The following is a 24,925-nucleotide window of genomic DNA, read 5'->3' on the forward strand; positions in this document are numbered from 1 at the left end:
GAGTGTCAAACATATTTCTTAATCTGGAATACTATATAATATGGATAGACGAAGAGGTGTTCAGTGTCTTTCCCTTGTCCCCTCTCTACAATAGGTGAGCCTGGTGTTGTGAACAATGATGACAGAGTACTGCAGTGCTGTCTGCAGTACCAGGCGTTGTACCAAGAGGGAGCTCTTGTTCTTTGCACGTGAGTACAAACGCTCCATACATCTGTTTGACCTCTAGAAGTGTCTGCATTATTGTTAAGGACATTACCTTTTCTTTCCTGATCTGTCTTGTCATTTTAGATTGCAAATTAAATACAACATGGCCATGTGTTTGCGTTTTGAATGAATATTATGTGATTTAATGATTGTTTCAACCATTAGTGTCACCCTGAAGAATGTTTATTTTGAAGGTAGAGAACAAAACTTACTAATGCTTATATTAATTCTCTCTCTCTCTCTCTCTCTCTCTCTCTCTCTCTCTCTCTCTGACTTTTGTCTCTTTCACTGTGGTTTATTTTTGTAGTAATGACAAGAACTTGTGCAGCAAGGCTCTGTTTAGTGGGGTTAAGGCCTTGAGTAAGGCAGACTTAGAGGTGGAGGGAACCAGACCTACAATCATAAACTACCCTCACGTTCATCCCGTTGTGCTTCCCCTTGCTGGACCTGCAACGAAAGGTCTGCTACTGACACCTGCATCCAAAAGCATTGGCTCAAACTGTTGTTGCTTCATTAAAGGGATAGTTCACCCAAAAATGAAAATTATGGCATTATTTACTCACCCTCATATTGTCCCAAAGCTGCATGACTTTTTTTCTGTGAAACACAAACAGGAGATGTTAGGCAGTATGTAAGTCTCAGTGCCAATTCACTTTAATAGCATCTATTTTTTAGGGCTGGGTATTGATACAGATTTCCCGATTCAGTTCGATTCCGATTCACAAGTTCTCGGTTCGATTTCGATTCGATTAGATTCAATATAGGTTCATATGGGTTTATTTAAGTTATAATGTCCTTTTTGCTTACAAATAAAAGACATTCTCTCCCAGCTCATGCTGTTAATTATACAGGGAACCTTTTAACGGTACATTTGGAAAATATTAATTTTACTAATTATATTTTATTACTTTTTCATCATTTTGGTCACATTTTGGCTTTTTAAAAATGAACTAATGTATTCAGTCAGTAAATAAGGTATATTTCATATATTATTTTTATTACATATTTATCGTTAAATTGTATAATTTGTACTATTTACAAGTATTTACATTGATTTGTTGAACACCAGTTCTGTCTCTTTAAAAAAAATGGCATTTCTGCAAACAGTGCCTTTAAATGAGCACATGTTAACTAGAGAGGACTCGAATGGCTTTACATCACCTGTGCGATGCTGCATGATTAGAATTAAATATATTTTTTGTAGTTGTTTTTGATCAACAACTGCCTGTAAAGAACAGAATGGTTATTAAAAAAAGACCATATTCAATGACAAATGGATTGCATGGATCTCGTCTTGGACACACATTACACGGAACAACTTTTACTCTCAACATGCTGTGAAAGGATCTCACTGCTGAACATTTCACAACTAAACTACACAATTACTGGTGAGTGAAATGTAAACATTTACCAGCCAGTTGCCAAATATATTCACTTTAGCCGCATAGCGCAAAATTTGGTTGCAAATGTCAGTGATTTCCTCTCATTGTAGTGGAGGGTTGCGCACCGCGTGAAAGCTCGATCTTGGGATTTAAGAATCGATATCGAGATCAAATGAAGATCGCGATTAATCGGAAAAACAAAATTTTTACCCACCCCTACTATTTTCCATACAATGGATGTGAATGGTGACTAACGTACTGCCTAATCTGATTTTGTGTTCTATTGAAGAAAAAAGTTATACAGGTTTATAACAGCATGAGGTTGAGTAAATAATGGCAGAATCAAATATTTTTGGTGAACTATCCCTTGAAAACCATTTATAATTTTCCTAAACACATTTATAAGTAATTTGTTGCCATATTTCACACCTCCCTGGGTGAATTAAGCAGAGAAGGAAGATACGCAGGAGAGAAGGAACAGTGCAGTGGAAAAACGAGAGCTGAGTGAGTGTGTGTCTGCACTTGAATCCTGCCTCCAGTGGGCACTGTCTGAGGTGCTGGAGGAGGAGATGAAAGCTGCCTTTGGAGACCTGTGGATCGAGGTACCACTGCACTCTCCTCACCTAATGAGAGCTCATTTATCTATAGATTTAATATGAGGTTTATATAAAGTCACAGAAGAGCTGATCTCCATTAATTGACATACATGTGTCAGCTCTCTCTAAATGACCTCATGTCCATCTTCTGTAGCCTATAATCTGTGGCCTGTCTGTTTGTATGTGCAGATAGTGTATGTGAAACCTCCTTGGAGTCTGGATGGTGTACTCCAGTGTTTTAAGAAGCACTGGATTGCTGTTTTTGGAAACATTATGAAGAGGAACCTGCTTACCTGCGTGAAGTCGCTGAGTGACTGTCTCTGTTCAGGTACAAATGTTTGACAGCTTAAGTGATATTCTTTATGTACTCAAATTTGCTAGGGCTGAATACATTTACTTTTAATCATGTAGCAGATGTTTTTATCCATAAACAGCATATGTGAAAATCCATGAATAGTGCAGACTAGTATAGAATTCCATGATCATTTAGAATTCTGTTCTGTTCTGCTTTAGATTTGTGTTCTTTTATGGAATTATACTTAATTCTCTGTTAGATTTTTTTTTTTTTTCCCCAGAATTCTGTACTATTCTATAATTCTATTAAATCTATTATTCTGTTTGTTTGTTTATAATCCAGTTATTTCCTAGAATTCTGTTCTGTTTAGGCTTTCTATTCTAATTTCAATTTCTATTCTCTCCTGTTCAACTCTATTCTATTGTGTTACACTTTGCATCCTCAAATTAAACATGTTTATGAAAATGTATTTATTATGTCTTTCACCTAAGCAAGGTTAATCTTTTTGTGAGAAAGCCTGCTGGCTGCATATACACTACCTGTCAAAAGTTTTGAAACACTTGACTGAAATGTTTCTCATGATCTTAAAAATCTTTTGATCTGAAGGCGTATGCTTAAATGTTTGAAATTAGTTTTGTAGGCAAAAATATAATTGTGCCACCATATTAATTTATTTAATTATAAAACTAAAATTTAACAAAAAAAAAAAAAGTTTTTTGAAATTGATGACTTGGACCAAATAATAAAGAAAAGCAGCCAATAAGTGCCCAACATAGATGGGAACTCCTTCAATTCTGTTTAAAAAGCATCCCAGGGTGATACCTCAAGAAGTTGGTTGAGAAAATTTCAAGAGTACATGTCTGCAAATTCTAGGTAAAGGGTGACTACTTTGAAGATGCTAAAATATAACAGAGTTTTGATTTATTTTGGATTTTGTTTAATCACAACATAATTCCCATAGTTCCATTTATGTTATTCCATAGTTTTGATGACTTTACTATTATTCTAAAATGTGGGGAAAAAAAATTATAATAAAAAAATAAGTGTTTCAAAACTTTTGTCCTTCAGCTGGTCATTATGTCATTAAATGTTCCCCTATTAACATTAGTATTATTGGTGTTCGAGTGTGTATATGCCCTTACATGCACTTAAGAGTTTGTGGTTTTGATCATGCACATACTGATCTCATGTTGTGTTGTGTGTGTAGATTTCTGAGTTTGACCTCGTTCTGTCAATCATTTATGCAGGAGTATGTGCCTTTCTTCTCTGCTGCCTTTGGCTGTAAGCCCAGCCTGACAGAAGCAGGAAAGGGGTGTACTTTAAGAGTTTGTGCAGGAGTGGGGGGTGGAAAAGTACCAGGGGCCTCCTGTTCGTGCCTAAACGTGATTTACTGCACTTTGTGGTTTGTCTGGGGTAGAGGGAGTGCCTGTCACTGATTTTGAGTGTGTGTGCATGTACTTATTTTGTTAGAGTTTCTCAGCGTGGGTTTGCAGTGAGTGTCCAAGAGGCGATGACCTTTAGAAACTAATCTGAGCAAGAAATGGACACTATGTCTCAATGTTTCTTTTTCCCACTTAGAGTTGTTACCACATTTGTGAACCTTTGTTTGCTTTCCAGATGTATTTTTGAATTATATTTTGTTCTATTCTACTTTAGAATTCTGTTCTATTTTAGAATTATTTTCTATTCTACTTAAAGGAATAGGAAATTATGTCACCCTCATGTTGTTCTAAATCCATAAGACTTTCTTTTTTTCTCTGGAACACAAAACATGATTAGTCAGATTAGGTAGTATGTTATTCCCAGTCACCATTCACTTTCATTGTGAATTTGTTCCATGCAATTGTAAGGGGGAGGCCAACCAATGGCCCAAGGACGGCATCCAATGGCATGGCTGAAGGTCTCCTGCGCGTTCTGTCTTGCCGTGCGCATTAAGTTTAAGTTATTTCGTTCCAATTAAATAACTATATTATTCATTTTATGATCCCCGTTTATTTTATCAGACTCCAATTCTAAAAGTTTCCAAGGATATATTAATGTTACAATCTTAATTATTATTATTAAATTTGGTTTAACATTTGATCATCGTATTTAACTCTTTTATATTGTACTCGTTCATTCGGATTCCTGTGTCGCTTAGAGAGTCTCGTGCCGGCCGTATACGCGGACCTTACGGTCACAAATTATCCAGTCTTGGTCATTAGACAGAGGTAATTGACTAAATACTAATTAGATGGTTGCTCATGCTTAACCTTTTATCTAAAAGTATTTTGTTTAGTCCCCTTAGATAGTAAACACTTAATTAGAATAACATTATTTGTACCCAGAGGTCATGACCACTAAACTTTACAAAGATAGACCAACAATAACTAAGTTAAAATAGCTTTATATAATCATGCCATAGTTTCCTATGCACACTTAGCTGGAAAAATATTACAATAACCAGAGGTTTAGACTACACCCTATTTAGGCTTGGCCTATCAACTTCATGTTGTCCTAAACGGAAATTCCATATCAAGCATGTACACTCTAAGTACACTTGAACTAATGCCAATCTGTTAGTCGGAGCTCTAAAGTCTCAGTCAATGTGCCCCATGCTCCACTCAGAACTGAGCTTTAGTACGCTACTAATCTGGTCGTAGATTTGCGGAAACATGGATTTAACGTAATCTACTAAAGACAATAATTTCAATGTAAATCAGAATAAACTCAAATGTAACAATTTATTTACCAGGTAAAATAATACATTCATCAATTCCAATTAGACAATAATAAGTCAAATTTAAACATTTATCAAAACATAAGAAATAAAAATTGCATACCTGGTAGAGAAAACGACACAGCAATTGTGCGGGAGATTTGACTACAGACTCCCCGAGCTCCTTTGCCATCTCTCCTTAAGTACCAAACGATTCTATTGTTATTTCAGATGTGTTTGTTTGATGTTATTCAGGATTTGGTTTACAATTTAGGGGGTTGTAAGTAGACCTTTGAAACTTTTAATTGAGTAGGTCGTTTGATGTTTACAAAGAATACACCTAATCTGCATACAGCATATGGTTCCTGTGAGAGACCTGGGAGGGGCATGCCCCTGATAGAATACAGTATTATTCTAAGTTCTTAAATCTTACTTGTGATTTGACCTTGCTGAAGGGGAATGAGACTGTTTTACCAGTTGCACTGAGACCTCTTGGATGATACCAAACATGAATGATCAAAAAACCTTTTACATTACAGAACAGGATAAGTCATAACTTAGTTTTTGGTGACTCTAAAGTGACCTGAGGTGAGGTATGGAAGAGAGGGGGAAGATGTGAGTGAGATTTGCATTTTATGGTCCTTTCTCGGTAGGGTGTGTTGTCTCAGGTGGAGATGCTCTTCTGTATGAGAGTTTTATGACGTTGGTTCTCGCAGAATCCTTTCACTTTTACCAGAAATGGCATTTTTGGGTGTAGACATCCTGGTGCCAGCCTTACACAATGAAAGTGAATGGTGACTGAGGCTGTCATGCCTAACATCTCCTTTTGTGTTCAGTGAGAGAACATGAGGGTGAGTAAATAATGACAGAATTTTCATTTCTGGGTGAACCGTCCCTTGAAAAATTCTCTTCTATTGTGAAAAATAAACTTTACTTCTCAATTCTGTGTTTCTCCTCTCCTCTCCTCTCTTTTCTTCAGCAGTGACCCAGCCCATCATTGCCTCCAGATTTGAGAAATAGAATTTATTAAAAAACATGAGATCTCAAACACACACAGTAGACTTTGTACGAAAATACCAATAAAGGATAATGACTAATGGTTCTACTGAAATAGATCGCCTGAAGGGAAGGCATAGCTGGACAATCAACCCCATTATATGCATGAGTGCTCTGTTATTTAATCACCTGCTTTAAGGCCTGTTGATCATGAATAGTTCACTTTCAAAACTCACTTTCTCCTCTCAGTCACACTCACAAATCTGTCTTTCTGTAGATAGGTCCATAGAGCACAGATCTGTTCTCAGTGCTGTGAGAAGGGCTGTAGAACTGTTGTTGGGACTGGCTGGCAGATCCCAGTACAGCGGTCATGTGGATCAAGCTCTCGCCACCCTTCAAATGCTACAGCAGAGACTACAGGTCAGTCTCAACACATTAACAGTGGATTATTGTTTAAGTGTTGTCGCTCATTAATTGTGTGTGCATGTGTGTGTGACAGTTTCCGCAAGCTCCGGTAGAGGGTGAGGACAATGAAGACACACTGATGGCAGAGATAGATGAGGATGTAGCTCCGCCCCCTCTGACGTTGCATCAAGACGTTTGGGTGTTGTTTGAGAGCATCTGGAACAATGTGTGTCAGATTAGGTGAGAGATGGGATGGGAAAGAATGTCCTTCCGTGTCTTTTAAACTTTCATTACTGTAATAAAGTAAATAACATGAACATGCTTTTACCTTTCATATTCAGAACACTTTAACTAGGCATTGTTATTGCTAAACGATAACAAAACTATTTTATTAACCTCCTGAGACTCGAGCATGACTGCTGTGTGTATTTTCCATTTCCCTTTTCGATTTGTAACTAGTAGCACCTAATAAACAAGCAAAAAAGTATAGTGTAGTATAGTGTAGTAAACCCTGTTTAGTGAATTACTTAACCTCCAGTGTGCTGTCTGCCTGCACTGGTCTCAGAATAGTTCGTAATGCACCTTATTTTCATCCTAACTCCATATAATGCCTCTGAAAGCAACAATTTTCAGTTTTTGGATAAACCCATTGATCCTCAATGTGAAAATGCATAGTAAATATATTGAAATGCATTTACTAATGTTAATGAATAGAACCGTTTTGTACAGTGATAACAAAATAAAATATAACAAAACTTATATTAAAATTAAGCAAAGTGACCCACAGATGTGTTAGTGTTAAAAGTTATTTAAAATAACTAACTTGTTTTTCAACCTTTGGGGTAATAAGGTCCCAATTTCCACATATGTGGACATCGGGTTATCAGTGTGCTGACATGCGAAATATGAATGGATTTTTTAAAGCAGCATATCAAATGAAACTAGAGACGTTACTCTTTACAACCAAATAAGTTTCAATGAAAAAACTTAGAGATTTCATACCAGAGACACTTTTGTTGGCACTGCGCCTCTAGAAGCACTTAATGGAAAAACGTCATGTTGTTGTGTTACGTGACTCAGTGCGGCAGAAGTTTGTGAACAGTATTCAGTTGGGTTAAATTAAATTATGCGTTACGTATAGCGAAGTCAAAATACAATGTCCACACATATGGCGCGGGGTCACACAAGGTTAACTATGTTTACTTTTTTTATTAACTACATTTTTTGTGTGTTTTTAATACCTTTTATTACAACAAAACTCTGTTACAGATATGTATCTAACTTTATCACATTGTCATATGAACAACTAGTTAATAATTAGACTGATTTAATGAATTAGTTTGAATAAATAAATAGATATTTTGTAAACTTTTTATCAGGATCATTTGTGTAAATTCAGTTATTATTTTGTCTTTGTCATAGTTACATAACAGATATATCCCACAGAACAAAATAATAACAATTTACACATCATCCTGTTGGTTCTTAATATAGTGTGTTGCCTTTTTGAGCATTGATGAATGTTTGCACCTTTTCTAATAGTTGTGTATTAGTTTTTCAGTTGTCCTAAGTGTCGAAAGCTGGATGTCAGCATCATATAGACACTACTGGGAAGATCTCAAATGTGCAGAAAATGCTGGGAAACCAAAGAACGTGCAGTACCAAGAGGATTTGTCTTAAAGGGATAGTTCACCCAAAAATTAAAATTCAGTAATTGTTCACTTACCCCTGTGTTGTTATAACTCCATATTACTTTCTTTTTCTTGAAACAAAGGAAGAAATTGTGAATTTTTTTTATTACTCAGTGATTTCATACAATGGCAGTTTTTGGTGACCACCTTTTCAAGCTTCAAAATTATGCAAAACTATAATTCTGAAGTCTAATAAATTACTGTTTGTGACTCATGCCTTGTTTTGAAGGAATACAGTAAGGTTTGGTGAGAAACAAACCAAAATCTAATGTATTAGTTACTGAAAATGCTCTCCGACCGTTGCTGTGCTGTGTGCATTCATGAGAGTGCACGATAGCAACAGAATATGCTGCGAGATGGGGTGTTCAAGCGAAAACTTGTTTTGTTTTCGCTTCAGGACCATCTGCAATATTAACAACAGAAAACACAACACAACTGCACACAAACCAGAGAGCAGAACTTAAAAAACATGTCTATAGAGTTTGAAGTCGAAGAAAAGATGCATTTTTATGCCCAGCCTTAATTGTTTAAACCGGAGTACCTGGAAATCAAACAGAGAGATGAAGAAAAGTCATTTGAGAGTGTAGGGAGAGTGTCGCTGCATAGCTTGTTCGGAATACTTTGTTGGCTGCGGTTCTCTGTAAATAAGGTTTAAATAAAGCAGGCTGTTGCATATACCATTGATTACCATCGATTACCACCACGGTAGGTCTGTCTTTAAAAGGTTATAAGTTAAAAATCAATTCCCCAATGTTAAAAATGAATGGGAGCTTCCAGAACCAGACTGTTGTGCTGTAGCGTTGCAGGAAACTCTTTAATGTAATATGTACTTAATATGGATATTTAGCTCTGCTAAAATATAAATTTTTAAATGAAATGCTGAAGGTCAAGTCATGTATCCATAATGTGTGTAATTTAGAGTGCTGATCTAGGATGAGGTTTGTACTGTCCACTGAGCTCTTACCATCAACACACAAAACAGTTCCAGAAACTGGCACTGCACTACTTTACTGTGACACGCCACTAATGGAATGTGATCTTTTTCTGTCTGTTTCCTTCTCAGTTCGGCTCTGTTCTCAGCATTCCACTACACTCCAGGAACCACTGAGCCAAGCCTGCCGTCCACCTCATCACTACCTCAGGAAGCCCTCTCCTGCCTGCACAGGCTCTCCACTGTAGTCAAACAGCTGCTGGAGGCTCTTCAGAGGTACACACACACACACACACACACACTAATAAACACATACAGAACCGTGCAGTCTCAGCAGGGTCTATTAGCATTCCAGTCAAGTGCCTCCTAACAGCATTTGCTCAAGTGTGTGTCCTTAGTCACCAGAACATGCAGAGGACATAGGTAGGTGGGTATTAATTAGGGTTGGGAATCATAAAGAATTTAACGATTCTGGTTTTGATTCAGATCACGATTCCATTAACAATTATTTTAGTACTTTTGATAATAAGATAATATGTGAATATAATAATTCCAATTCTTATGGCATTTACTGCTCGTGGCAGTCTTTTGCCTAATGATGAGATTATTTCAAATATTAACTGAACAGATATAGCAAATCGGCAATAAATTAAACACAATTCTTGCTAAATTTGCGTTTTTATTGTGGCACAGAGGCAGATAAATGCAATCCAATAATTGGCCCTAGCTACATTTTAAATAAAAATGCTTAACAAAAAATGGTAACATGTTTAATTCATTCATTCATTAATTCATTTTTATAAAATACCACTTATTACAAGCAAACTTATTAGAACTTCATAATGCGTATCTTTAACACTTGTACTCTTATCAATAGAAAACCCTGTTCCAACATCAAATGTTTTTTAAAGCGTAGTTCAAACACTATCTACACTAAAGTAAAAAAAAAAACTAAACTTATGCATTTCTTTTAGGATTTTATAGTCTTTTTGACCTTATTTACCCCTACTTAGTTACATTACTTAATTACTCCATTCATGTTCATAAAAAATAAGCATGTTTTGTTATCTTCATTTCAATAAAAACCTTAATTTCAGTTTGAAATTAGATTGTCAAAACATAAATTCATGGGGCCTGGATTCTAGCTCAGCAAGTATTGACACAGACTACCACCCCAGGAGTCGCGAGTTTGAATCCAGGGCGTGCTGAGTGACTCCAGCCAGGTCTGCTAAGCAACCAAATTGGCCCGGTTGCTAGGGAGGGTAGAGTTACATGGGGTAACCTCCTCGTGTTCACTATAATGTGTGGTTCTCGCTCTCGGTGGGGCACATGGTGAGTTGTGCGTGGATAAATTGACCCAAACATTGATTAGGTTAATCACGAAGGAAGGGTTAATTACACATTTTCAGATAAACAACCAGTCAGTTACTATAGTCATAGTCATTGGCTGTCACGTTATCAACTACTCAGCATTTCGAATGTCACTGTACATCTTACATCAGACCAATAGATAATAGATTTTAACAAGCACGAGCAATTACCAAGCTGAAATACACTATATTGCCAAAAGTATTCGCTCATCTGCCTTTAGACGCATATGAACTTAAGTGACATCCCATTCTTAATCCATAGGGTTTAATATGACGTCGGCCCACACTTTGCAGCTATAATAGCTTCAACTCTTCTGGGAAGGCTTTCCACAAGGTTTAGGAGTGTGTTTATGGGAATTTTTGACCATTCTTCCAGAAGCGCATTTGTGAGGTCAGACACTGATATTGGACGAGAAGGCCTGGCTCGCAGTCTTCACTCTAATTCATCCCAAACCTCTGTCGGGTTGAGGTCAGGACTCTGTGCAGGCCAGTCAAGTTCTTCCACACCAAACTCGCTCATCCATGTCTTTATGGACCTTGCTTTGTGCACTGGTGCGCAGTCATGTTGGAACAGGAAGGGGCCATCCCCAAACTTTTCCCACAAAGTTGGGAGCATGGAACTGTCCAAAATCTCTTGGTATGCTGAAGCATTCAGAGTTCCTTTCACTGGAACTAAGAGGCCAAGCCCAGCTCCTGAAAAATAACCCCACACCATAATCCCCCCTCCACCAAACTTCACAGTTGGCACAATGCAGTCAGACAAGTACCGTTCTCCTGGCAACCGCCAAACCCAGACTCGTCCATCAGATTGCCAGATAGAGAAGCGTGATTCGTCACTCCAGAGAACGCGTCTCCACTGCTCTAGAGTCCAGTGGCGGCGTGCTTTACACCCCTGCATCCGACGCTTTGCATTGCACTTGGTGATGTATGGCTTGGATGCAGCTGCTCGGCCATGAAAACCCATTCCATGAAGCTCTCTACGCACTGTTCTTGAGCTAATCTGAAGGCCACATGAACTTTGGAGGTCTGTAGTGATTGACTCTGCAGAAAGTTGGCGACCTCTGCGCACTATGCGCCTCAGCATCTGCTGACCCCGCTCTGTCATTTTACATGACCTACCACTTCGTGGCTGAGTTGCTGTCATTCCCAATCGCTTCCACTTTGTTATAATACCACTGACAGTTGACTGTGGAATATTTAGTAGGGAGGAAATTTCACGACTGGACTTGTTGCACAGATGGCATCCTATCACAGTACCACGCTGGAATTCACTGAGCTCCTGAGAGCGGCCCATTCTTTCACAAATGTTTGTAGAAGCAGTCTGCATGCCTAGGTGCTTCATTTTATACACCTGTGGCCATGGAAGTGATTGGAGCACCTGAATTAAATTATTTGGATGGGTGAGCGAATACTTTTGGCAATATAGTGTAATATATTGTAATATATTGTTGCAATCGTTGTGGTTGCGCTGGTTCATTTTCTTCTGCCTCAGGATCTGACTCGGGCTCAAACATATATGGAGCAATTACAGCGCTGGCCATCTCGAGCACCAAAACACGTCACACACGGCCTGAGAAAGGGTGTGGATTTGGCGCAGTGAAGTTAGCCAATCACAGCAGTGGGTGTTTACTTCCGTTTCTGAAGGAGGTAATGCCCCTTGAAACGGAGTGTTTTTGACAGAGAGTGAAAAAGAGCATGGAAAAAGATCATTTTTACAAATATTTCAATTTTGTTGGTGCAAAAAATTTTGCTAACTTCATAAGCTAATCTTAAAGATACATATATATAATATAAAGATTTGAAAATGCATTTCATGACCCCTTTAAGTCTTGTGAGTCTTTAGGACACATAACACAGTAACAGTTCTTGGTTCATTTGGAGTCAGACATTACAAAAATAATGCCTTGCAGTTCAGTAAGTGAGTCACTAAATAGAACCAGCTTATTAGAGTCATTTGTTCAGGAATCTGACTAAACTGCTTGCACAGTATGTTTTGTGCTACAGATTCAGTAGTGATGCAGTAAACACTGTCATATTATTCTGAGTATTTTAGTACGGTATTCCGTCCGCATTGGCGGAAGAATGCACATTAGAGAACTATAAATTAAACAAAAAGTCTCAATAATTTGGTTTCATTATTTTTTTTAAAATGGTGTAGTCCTGAATAAAAACAGGTTGTTGTTTCCTAATGTTTATCCTCAGAATAGTCCACATAAACTCAGTATCAAACCTTCCCTGATCCTGTGTGTTTGTGTGACTCACTTCTTTGCTCAGCATTCCTGTAGACTTTATGACTCATAGCAGGGGACAGAGGGATATCTTAACTGTGACATGGTTATTTTTCCTCTGAATCAAGATCTCGGCATCTTGCGAGCAATCACTTTGGTTAATGAAGCGTGTCATAGCTGTAATCTATGTTGTCACGCACAAACAGTTCTTTATTTTTCAGTGCAATAGCAGCCATGTCTTAAAGCTTGCTTCCCCTCACTAGCATATTAAACTGCCTGTTCATATCATTCATGGTCTTGTTATAATAATCCATCTCTAAGAAAAAAAAATATGTCTATACTAAATCTGAACTTAGTTTTATAGAAGTGGGAAAGTAGAACAAATGAAGATCTTTACATTAGGATTGTCAAATAGCTTGTTCCTGGTTGCCCAATGAGTTTGAGGTTGTGGTATGCCAAGCATGCAACAACCCAAAACTGACACACAGTGATATTGAATAGAAAACTGTAGAATCAGATGATGCCGTGCATTTTTTTTAATATACTCACCCTCATGTTGTAACTTCTAAACCTAGATAAAGAGGAGAAGTTTAACAGAATGCCCAAGTTCCTCTCTTTCACACAATGAAAGTGGATGGAGACCAGGATTTGTCAAGCTCAAAAAAAGGATAAAAAATAATGCACCATAAAAGTGTCATAAAGTTGTCAATATGACTTGTGTGCTATATTCCAAGTCATCTGAAGCCATAGAATAACTTTCTGTGAATAACACACTGACATTTAAGTCATTAACTCTGAATTGACAGAAGTATGAACATAATTTTATGCATGTATAATAGTATTAGGGACACATAATGATGAAAATAGCACTCTTTGTGCGTGAGTTTTCAGAACACTGGTACAAACCTAATTTTCAGTACTTCGACTGTGAATTGGTTTGATTTAAATTATTTAGTCTCAATGTATAAAACAGCCCACTGCTACACAGTGACTTCTGTTCAACAATGAGGTAAATTAAAGCATACACTGGGCTCAACACTGCAAATGAATAATTTGTGATGTGAAACGTTGTGCTGCGTTGTCAGCCTAATTGATTATATGCTCCCTTATTCTCGCAAAAGACACCACGTTCATGCATCAGTGCGCGCAAAATTGATTTGCTCACCAACTTGTTCATAGTATTTGGCTTTATTATGATGGACTATTATAATTCTATCTAAGTTGGTCTTTTTTGAAGATGATACAGTGGAAAAGTAGATTCTTACGTGTTAGTTTATGAGGTCAGAACCTTCAAGTGTTCTCATTCCCAGTTACATGATCAGATGAAACCATGTGCCCTTCAACTATATCAGTCATCTGCCTGAAATTGATGTCACCCTTTACCAATCAGTCCTATTTTCTGATTCACTTATGCTGATCACTGGGTCCCCACTGACTGATAGTCATTGCCATAGTGTTCATATGGGCTTCAGGTGCATGTTGTCTTTCTTATAGGTTTATTTTTTCTCTAAGGTTTCATTTAGGTTTAATTTTTTACTGCATTTCATTGTTGTGTATTTGTATCTCTGCTTGCATTCTTGAGAGAAATAGAGGGAAGTGTTTCAGAGAAGACAAGGTTTGAAGGGAGAATATGGCAGGTTGCCATGGATACGGCTAGACTCGATTTTATATGTGGAAAGCTTAGAGATGAGTCAGAGCTAACATGCACACAAATGCGCACCGCTATTTCTTTCTGTTCCCCGTGCCCCCTAAATAAATAAAGAGTATGTAGGCGTATGATTCAGACTGTTTTGCTGAAATGGCTTTTTCTCTCTGTCTCGTCCTGCCCATTGAATTACTCTACTTTTCTTTTTCTCATCCCTCCTTTCTCTCCCCTCTCCCTCCCTTTGCAGTCCATGCAGTTCTATTCTTGCAGTTCACACTGTTCTGTTCTTACATTCATCTCATCTTTTGGCCTGTATGTCCAACATGTTCAACCAAGCCCTAAGACTGTCCGTTTAAAGGAATAGTTCAACCAAAAATGAAAATTCTCTTATCATTTACTCAGCCTTATGCCATCTCAGATGTGCATGACTTTCTTTCATCTGCTGAACTCAAATGAAGATTTTTAGAAGAATTTCTCAGCATGTTTGATCCATACAATGCAAGTGAATGGGTGCCAAAATTTTGAAGCTCCAAAAATCACATAGGTCAGCACAAAAGTAATCCATAAGACTCCAGTGGTTAAATGTATGTCTTCAGAAGTGATATGATAGGTGTGGGTGAGAAAAAGATCAGTATTTAAGTATTTATTACTATAAATTCTCCTCCCTGCTCAGTCAATCTCCACTTTAACTTTAACTTTCACATTCTTCTTCTCTTGTGTTTTTGGTGATTCACATTCTTCATACATATCGCCCCCTACTGGGCAGGGAGAAGAATTTATAGCAAAAAAAGATTTTAATATTGATCTGTTTCTCACCCACACTTATCATATCACTTCTGAAGATATGGATTAAAACTATGGAGTCATATGGATTACTTTTATGCTGCCTTTATATGCTTTTAGGAGCATCAGAATTTTGGCACCCATTCATTTTCATTGTAAGGACCAACATAGCTGAAATATTATTTTAAAAATCTTAATTTGTGTTCTGCAGAAGAAAGAAAGTCATACACATCTGGGATAGCAGAGTTCACCCATGTACAGTTAGTGAACAGTATGCATTATTTACATACTAATGAATTTGACATTTATCCGATGCTTTCTTCACCATCAAGTGATTTGGGGGAAAAAATAATACAATGCTACCAAAGTGTAGAAAATGATTGCTTAAAATGTAGAAATATGCATTGTTACACTGATGCATTTAAGAAATATCACATGAGCAGAGTACTGTTGTACTGAGTATCAGTACAGCGTATATTAAAATGTATTCAAAATCTGTGGACATATGTGTCATGCTGATATTCAGTAATGTAAAGTGTTCCATATTGCTTGTATACAGTACATTTGGCCTGAACGGCCCATTATTTAGTTTGGTTTGCTCCGCTAACCATTCATCCATTAACTGGATCAACTGTTGTGTGTCATAGAGCAGTGAACATATAGACAGCCTGTCTGGAACACAAACGACACAGACAAGTGTGTTGATACAAACAGTGCTGTTTTACTAAATATCACTCTTGGAACACTGCTTGTCCAATCAGATTAGAGAACCGGAACTGTTATATAATATGGAATTATAAGCATCATTCTGATTGTTTGAATGGTCTAAGCATATCAGCCAATAACAACAAATAATATACACAGTACATGTTCTTCATTTTCTAGTAATTGCATAGGTGGGACTTTATGTTATATGTGATATTTAAAGTAATGATTAATAAAAGTTTCTCCTTCTTCAGGGTATTGTCTGTGAATAGCAGTGTTGAAGATGCACAGTCACTTCTCTCCTTCATTCAAGCCAGTGAGGTAAGAACAAAAGCCCTTTGGCAGTGTTATGCAAAATATACTTTAGTGGCCACACAGTAGCTTTTTTTTAATGCATTTTTTTCTTAGGTCTGAAGAACTACTTCATTGTTTAGGTCAGATTCAATAACTGACTGCCTAAAGTCAATAAAGCATTCACAATAAGTAGCTGTAAAGCAATGATTATACAGAAGGACGTGTGTGTTGAGGTGTACTTTGTGTTCTTAAAAGACATGCTTTCTGATTACAGATTGCTGCTGTGGAGCCACGTTTCACTGCCAGGGACCTGTTTGATTGCTTTTCAAAACAGGAATACCGGTTAGTTCAGAGTCATGTGAGATTGAGTAAACAGTTATATTCATTAGATTATCTGTAAATCAAACTCACAAGTGTTTATTGTGCTTGTAAACTGGCTATGTGCATGATACGGTTTGTTCTGTTCTTAGCATTTCAACACTGCCCACCTAGTTCACGGGAATATGAAAACCCTGTCATCATTTACTCAACCTCATGTTGTTTCAAACCCATATGGCTTTCTTCTATGGAACACAGAAGGAGATATTTAGGTGGAATGTTAAGTCTCAGTCACCATGCACTTTCATTGTATGGCAAAAATAATTCTGCCTAACAGCTCTTTTTGTGTTAACGGAAGAAAAAAGTTTTAAGTGTTTGGGAAATAAGTAAATGATGACACAAATTTTCATTTTGTGGGGAACAAAAAGGCTTTATTGCTGAAGCTCGGTATACTATTCTCTCTGGTCAGTGCTTGTTTCAGCAAGTATCCGCTGTCTCAGAGGAAAGTTGACTTTCCACTGTCAGGGCGTTATTGCATCACAAGCTTTCCCAAACCTCAGATGAGAGTTGTCTGGATTCTGGATGTCTTGCCTACCATTCCAAATATGCCATGTTTGTTTGGCAAAATATATAGGCACCATGCTCCTTCCTTTCTTTTCCAAAAGACCTAAATAAAGTGTAGGCCTCAAATAAAGTCCCAAATAAAGGTTTGTTCAGTTTCTGTGCTTATTTTTTTAAGGGAACTTATTGTGGAAATGAAACACTCCCCACTTCATCCAGTCTTTAAGACTCAAGATGGTGCTGAGTATGGCTGCTGCGTTGCGATCTCCGAAACAACATTGTAGTTTTTTGTTTGTTATGTTTACAATTCTTATGTTTTTTTGTCTTGGATGTTGTCTGCCTTATTGTCTATGACAGACAAACACTTTTGGACATTGGTTCTGCAATTACACACCATAAACCGGACTTCAGATTTCTCAATGCCGACCCGCTGTTTACAAACACGCCAGCGGAGCCCTTTGTCTGGGCTACCCGGACGTGAAAAAGCAGAAGGAAAAGGGGAAACAGAGCCGGCATTCTCATCAGAGTAAGACGTCGTGCAAATCGACCCCCGCTACCCAGTATTCTACTGGCAAATGTTCAGTCTCTGGACAACAAGCTCTGCGAACTGAGAGCGTGGATCTCTTTCCAACGAGAGACGAGGGACTGCTGCATTATCTGCCTTACAGAAACTTAGATGTCTGCGGAGATTCCAGACTCAGCCATCAAACCCGTGGGGTTCTCCGTGCACCGAGCAGACAGAGCGAAAGACCTCTCAGGTAAAAGCAGAGGTGTTGGAGTAAGTTTTATGATCAACAAATCCTAGAACGTACATTCTATCAAGTCTTTCTGCTCTCCTGATCTGGAATTTCTCATGCTTCTGTGTCGACCATTCTGGCTACCGAGGGAATTCACAGCAGTCATTATCACAGCTGTGTACATCCCCCCACAAGCCGACACAGACCAGGCACTCAAGGAACTGTACGGGATTATAAGCAAGCAGGAAACCGCGCACCCTGAGGCCGCGTTCATTGTGACCGGGGACTTTAACAAAGCCAATTTTAAATCAGTTGCACCAAAATACCACCAACACATCAGTTTTAACACACGAGGGGACCGGGTTTTGGACCATTGCTACTCTCCCTTCCGGGATGGCTACAAATCCCTCCCCCGCCCACCATTCGGCAAATCGGACCACTCTTCCATTCTGCTTCTGCCCGCTTACAGGCAGAAACTGAAACAGGAAGCACCCACCCTCAGAACGATCCAGTGTTGGTCGGACCAATCAGACTCTATGCTACAAGACTGTTTTGATCACGCGGACTGGGAGCTGTTCCGGTCCACCTCTGATGACGACATCGAGGTTTACGCTGATAGCGTAACGTGTTTCATCAGAAAGTGCGTAGAGGATGTTGTTCCATCCAAAACAATACGGATCTACCCGAACCAGAAACCTTGGATTAATAGTGATGTTCGCGCGGCACTTAATGCGCGGACCTCCACTTTTAATTCTGGGAACGCGGAGGAGCATAAACAAGCCAGTTATGCCCTCCGAAAAACTATTAGAGCAGCTAAACGGCAGTACAGGGACAAGATTGAAGGACAGTTTAACCCACCAACTCTAGAAGCATGTGGCAGGGAATTAATATCATCACGGACTTTAAAGGGAATAAAAACTCTGCCGTGAACACCGCTGCCTCTCTCCCGGATGAGCTAAATACTTTTTATGCTCGTTTCGAGGGAAATAACACCGCCCTTGTGGAGAGAGCTCCCGCGGCCGAACCTACAGAGGTTAGTTCACTCTCCGTCTCTGTAGCGGATGTAACCCGATCCTTCCGACGGGTGAATATCCGTAAAGCCATGGGTCCAGACGGCATTCCGGGCCGCGTCATCAAAGCGTGTGCGAACCAACTGGCTGGTGTTTTTACGGACATTTTCAACCATTCCCTCTCTTTGTCTGTAGTCCCCACATACTTTAAAACGTCCACCATTGTGCCTGTACCAAAGCAATCCAAAATCACTTGCTTAAATGACTGGCGTCCTGTTGTTCTGACCCCCATTATCAGCAAATGCTTTGAGAGACTAATCAGACATTACATCTGCTCTGTGCTACCTCCGTCACTGGACCCATTGCAGTTTGCTTACCGCAACAACCGCTCCACCGATGATGCCATTGCATCTAAAATACACACTGCTCTCTCCCACCTGGAAAAAAGGAACACTTATGTGAGAATGCTGTTTGTAGACTACAGCTCAGCATTCAACACCATAGTGCCCTCCAAGCTTGATGAGAAACTCCGGGCTCTGGGCTTATTGATTATATGCTTCCTTATTCTCGCAAAAGACACCACATTCATGCATCAGTGCGCGCAAAATTGATTTGCTCACCAACTTGTTCATAGTATTTGGCTTTATTATGATGGACTATTATAATTCTATCTATTTAAGTTGGTCTTTTTTGAAGATGATACAGTGGAAAAGTAGATTCTTACGTGTTAGTTTATGAGGTCAGAACCTTCAAGTGTTCTCATTCCCAGTCACATGATCAGATGAAACCATGTGCCCTTCAACTATATCAGTCATCTGCCTGAAATTGATGTCACCCTTTACCAATCAGTCCTATTTTCTGATTCACTTATGCTGATCACTGGGTCCCCACTGACTGATAGTCATTGCCATAGTGTTCATATGGGCTTCAGGTGCATGTTGTCTTTCTTATAGGTTTATTTTTTCTCTAAGGTTTCATTTAGGTTTAATTTTTTACTGCATTTCATTGTTGTGTATTTGTATCTCTGCTTGCATTCTTGAGAGAAATAGAGGGAAGTGTTTCAGAGAAGACAAGGTGTGAATGGAGAATATGGCAGGTTGCCATGGATATGGCTAGACTCGATTTTATATGTGGAAAGCTTAGAGATGAGTCAGAGCTAACATGCACACAAATGCGCACCGCTATTTCTTTCTGTTCCCCGTGCCCCCTAAATAAATAAGTGTATGTAGGTCTATAATTCAGACTGTTTTGCTGAAATGGTTTTTTCTCTCTGTCTCGTCCTGCCCATTGAATTACTCTACTTTTTACAGAGGTTAGTTCACTCTCCGTCTCTGTAGCGGATGTAACCCGATCCTTCCGATGGGTGAATATCCGTAAAGCCGTGGGTCCAGACGGCATTCCGGGCCGCGTCATCAGAGCGTGCACGAACCAACTGGCTGGTGTTTTTACGGACATTTTCAACCATTCCCTCTCTTTGTCTGTAGTCCCCACATGCTTTAAAACGTCCACCATTGTGCCTGTACCAAAGCAATCCAAAATCACTTGCTTAAATGACTGGCGTCCTGTTGTTCTGACCCCCATTATCAGCAAATGCTTTGAGAGACTAATCAGACATTACATCTGCTCTGTGCTACCTCCGTCACTGGACCCATTGCAGTTTGCTTACCGCAACAACCGCTCCACCGATGATGCCATTGCATCTTAAATACACACTGCTCTCTCCCACCTGGAAAAAAGGAACACTTATGTGAGAATGCTGTTTGTAGACTACAGCTCAGCATTCAACACCATAGTGCCCTCCAAGCTTGATGAGAAACTCCGGGCTCTGGGCTTAAACAGCTCACTGTGCAGCTGGATCCTGGACTTCCTGTCAAGCAGATGCCAGGTGGTTAGAATGGGCAGTAACATCTCCTCATCACTGACCCTCAACACTGGAGCCCCGCAGGGCTGTGTTCTTAGCCCGCTCCTGTATTCCCTGTACATACATGACTGTGTGGCAACACATAGCTCCAGTGCCATCATTAAGTTTGCTGATGTTACGACGGTGGTAGGTCTGATCACTGACAATGATGAAACAGCCTACAGAGAGGCCTACTGACATGCTGGTGTCAGGAGCACAACCTCTCCCTCAACGTCCGTAAGACAAAGGAGCTTGTGGTGGACTTCAGGAGAAGAGAAAGAGAACACAGCCCCATCACCATCAATGGAGCACCAGTGGAGAGAGTCAGCAGCTTCAAGTTCCTGGGTGTCCACATCACTGAGGAACTCACATGGTCCGTCCACACTGAGCCCGTTGTGAAGAAGGCTCATTGGCGCCTCTTCTTCCTGAGACGGCTGAGGAAGTTTGGAGTGAACCGCCACATCCTCACACGGTTCTACACCAGCACTGCAGCCATCCTGACTGGCTGCATCTCCGCCTGGTACGGCAATAGCACCGCCCACAACCGCAAAGCCCTGCAAAGGGTGGTGCGAACTGCCAGACACACCATCGGAGGTGAGCTTCCCTCCCTCCAGGACATATACACCAGGCGGTGTGTGAAAAAAGCTCGGAGGATCATCAGAGACTCCAGCCACCCGCGCCATGGGCTGTTCTCACTGCTACCATCAAGCAGGCAGTATCAGGACCCGCACCAGCCGACTTCATGACAGCTTCTTCCCCCAAGCAATCAGACTTTTGAACTCTTGATCTCTCACAATCAATATACATCAGCACTGCACTTTATTAATCTTATTATCTCACACTGGACTGTCATAAATTATATTCTCTTAACAACACACTGGCAACTGACTATCAGCTGACAACCTGAATGTCAATACAGTACAATACAACCTACTGTATATTTTATATATACTATATATACTATTTTTTTTTATTGTATAATGTGTATTCTATATTGTGTGTATTGTATAATGTACATTGTATGTTATTATTTGTATATTGTGTTGTGTGTAATTATGTGTATATTAGATTTTAAATTGTGTTGTGTAAATTTTATGTTTATTGTAGATTGGTATATGTCTCATCATTGTCACGACTGCTATGTTGCTCGGAACTGCACCCAAGAATTTCACACACTATTGCACTTGTGTATATGGTTGTGTGACAATAAAAGTGATTTGATTTTGATTTGATTTGAGTCTATTTATGAAATTTAAAACTAAAACGTATGAAAACAGACCATTCAGAGATTGAGCACATTTACATGCACACCATTATGCTGAATAATCTCTAAAATCAGCTTATTTAAAAAAATCTGACAGAGCATGAAATCTGCGTTTACCGGTACATGACATATGAAATAGTCACATTATTCTCTTCTTTTGACGTCAAGCCATGAAGAGACATGTGCTCAACACGGGTGCATATTGGATGAGCCGGTGAGAACATCGGTTAAGGTGTTTGCATGACACACAAAATCAGCATAATGGGCAAAAATCTACCCATGTCGATTGTTTTTCCTTACGCCATTTATGACCTTACACTGATAAAGGAATGCCGTTTATTACGTTTACATAACCACACGCGTTGTCGATATATTAAGCATAATCAGGAAAGAACGTGCATGTAAACGCGCTCTGAATAGGCATGTTACATGCACGTTCTTACACCGATTATAATTATAATAATCTTTATTTATCACACATTATACATTTGCACATATACAGTGAAATTCTTCTTTTTCACATATCCCAGCTAGGCTGGGGTCAGAGTGCAGGGTCAGCCATGATACGGCGCCCCTGGAGCAGATAGGGTCAAGGGCCTTGCTCAAGGGCCCAACAGTGGCATCTTGGCAGTGCTGGGGCTTGAACCCCCGACCTTCTGATCAGTAACCCAGAGCCTTAACCGCTGAGCTACCACTGCCCCTCAGATTATACTTAATAAGCAGACAACGCATGTGGTTATGTAAATGTAATAAACAGCGTTCAAAGGTCATAACAACGATCGACACGAGTAGATTTTTGCCCATTATGTCGATTTTGCGTGGCTTGTAAACACCTTAACCGATGTTCTCACTGGCTCATCCAATATGCGCCCGTGTTGAGCACATGCCTCTTCACGTTTTGATGTCAAACATTGATTGACCATGTTTACATGCACATAAGTATATGATTTATTACAGAATTTTTGCAGAAAGCACCATCCTGAAACGTCATGTAAGCACGAACAAATTTTTCCTTACAACGCTTACGGGATCAAGAGAAAGCAGTTTAACACACCTGGGTTTCTCCTGGAGAACGTGGCTTACGTGGCCATGTAAATGCATAAGTGCTGTTATTACAGGTTTTTGAGTAGTGCACATGTGCGTGTACAGACCGGATAACAAACGTCATAAGATGGAGCCTGACATCAAGCCAACATGCCACAAAGAATTCAACATTTCTGAGAGTACAGTGGAAAAATCACATTCGCCAAAAACTATACCCATTTATGCACACCAATGTAAAATATCGACTGTCCCTCACGTTCGCGAATATGTGCTCGTACATTGGGGGAATCCCGTAGTTTTATGTAAGAGGGATACCCCACTATTGCAGTGCAATTCCAGTGCAGGTGGCTTTGGAAAGTTAAGGAAACAAACAGAGCAACAACTCTGGAATATCTGGAAATAAGGCAAAGCAATGGAGAATAAAATTGCGAAGGGGAAATTACATAGCTGTGGATAAAGCTGCTTAATTACTGAGCCACTTGTATAAGGTAGTATAGAGTATACCACTTATACAGTGCATGTAAACAGGAATGCCACTTTCTCGCAATAAGATGCTTTCTGGTGTCCATATAAACGTAATCAGTCTTCAACAACTTGGCCCCACTGATACTAATGTGAACTTTAGTATGCAGAAGTTACCCAGACAATTCAAGGATAACAGGTCATTTATATATAGATGATTTAAAGGTACAATTGCTAAAATGCCTGATTTATTATAAGGGCCAGAGACAGGGTGGTCACATCAGAATACATTTTTGATTTCCATATGGTTTGATTTACAAAAATCCCTCAAAAGTGTAGAATATTTTAGTTTGTTTGGATAATTAAGATCATCATACTTGAACTGGCTGTTTAGAGTTAACCTAGGAAACTACTAGGAAAAGAAAAGTATATTCTAAAACTTGAAATATTGAAAGTAATATGTTCAAGGAATTGAACAACATTGCACAAATGTTCTGTTCAATATCCAGAGCATTGTTTTATTGTAATTCGATTCAAGCCTCTTCATTTTATGATGTAGTTGAGAACTGTGAATCTTTTTCCTCTACTTGATTCTTGTTATGGTTTAGGTCTTTATTTTGGATAGATGTTCTGAATGGAGTGCACTACATGCTGTGCACTAACTCTCACTAATGTGACACTTGTGTGATAACAGGTTGTGTTGAAAACTGTCCTCTTGTGCATATTAAATCACACTTTAGCACTGAGGAAGACTTTAATGATACAAAGAGTGTATTTAATGATACATCACCTTTTTCCCAAGAGTCATTTGCCTGAACAAACATTCATGGTAACAATATTTCGCAGTATATTCCCAGTAGTTTCAGAGGTGTTTGTGGAACTTGCCTCGGCTGGGAACTAAGATGTTAGAATGATCTATCTTGCCTTAAATAGTTTCACACTGCAAATGTGCTGATTTTGATGTTGCATCGGGCATATGAGGAGTGCAGAATATTTGCGATAGATTAATTGTATTATTTACCGGTAGATAAATAAAGACTAATATGTTTGCACTTGAAAATATTTGGATTTGCAATAGGATGTGGTTTTCTGTCATGTTACTGAAGGAGAGACTGTGATTAAGCAGGAGAAACTAGCCACGTCATTCCCTTAGATCTTTGTGTCAGACAGGATCAGACAGGATGGCACTATTTCCACACTAATAATGCACAAATTCCAGACTGCACAACCAATTTCTTTTGAATGAAATTTTCCTAGGAAAGTGAGACTGGAAATCAGACAAAGACAAAGAAAAGAAGAAAAATGAATGAATACTCTTTGAAGTGAAAGATTATTGAACTGACCTGGAGACATCCCTATATTATATGGAATGATATTTGTGCCACTGGTACTTGAATTTACATTTT

At 39.1% G+C, this 24,925-nt stretch overlaps 1 protein-coding gene across 1 annotated transcript in view; it reads left to right on the top strand.

The window, feature by feature from the left end:
- Nucleotides 1–24,925, top strand: part of LOC127416395 (transcriptional protein SWT1-like) — a 43,110-nt gene that overhangs the window by 9,620 nt on the left and 8,565 nt on the right. The window contains exons 9-17 of the mRNA XM_051655736.1: nt 95–188; nt 512–663; nt 2,034–2,188; nt 2,372–2,510; nt 6,449–6,591; nt 6,671–6,816; nt 9,331–9,474; nt 16,184–16,250; nt 16,498–16,565. Of these exons, the coding sequence (XP_051511696.1) occupies nt 95–188; nt 512–663; nt 2,034–2,188; nt 2,372–2,510; nt 6,449–6,591; nt 6,671–6,816; nt 9,331–9,474; nt 16,184–16,250; nt 16,498–16,565 (1,108 nt within the window). The remainder of the gene's footprint in view (nt 1–94; nt 189–511; nt 664–2,033; nt 2,189–2,371; nt 2,511–6,448; nt 6,592–6,670; nt 6,817–9,330; nt 9,475–16,183; nt 16,251–16,497; nt 16,566–24,925) is intronic.

Source organism: Myxocyprinus asiaticus, chromosome 25, assembly GCF_019703515.2.
Source record: "Myxocyprinus asiaticus isolate MX2 ecotype Aquarium Trade chromosome 25, UBuf_Myxa_2, whole genome shotgun sequence".
Lineage (NCBI taxonomy): Eukaryota > Metazoa > Chordata > Actinopteri > Cypriniformes > Catostomidae > Myxocyprinus > Myxocyprinus asiaticus.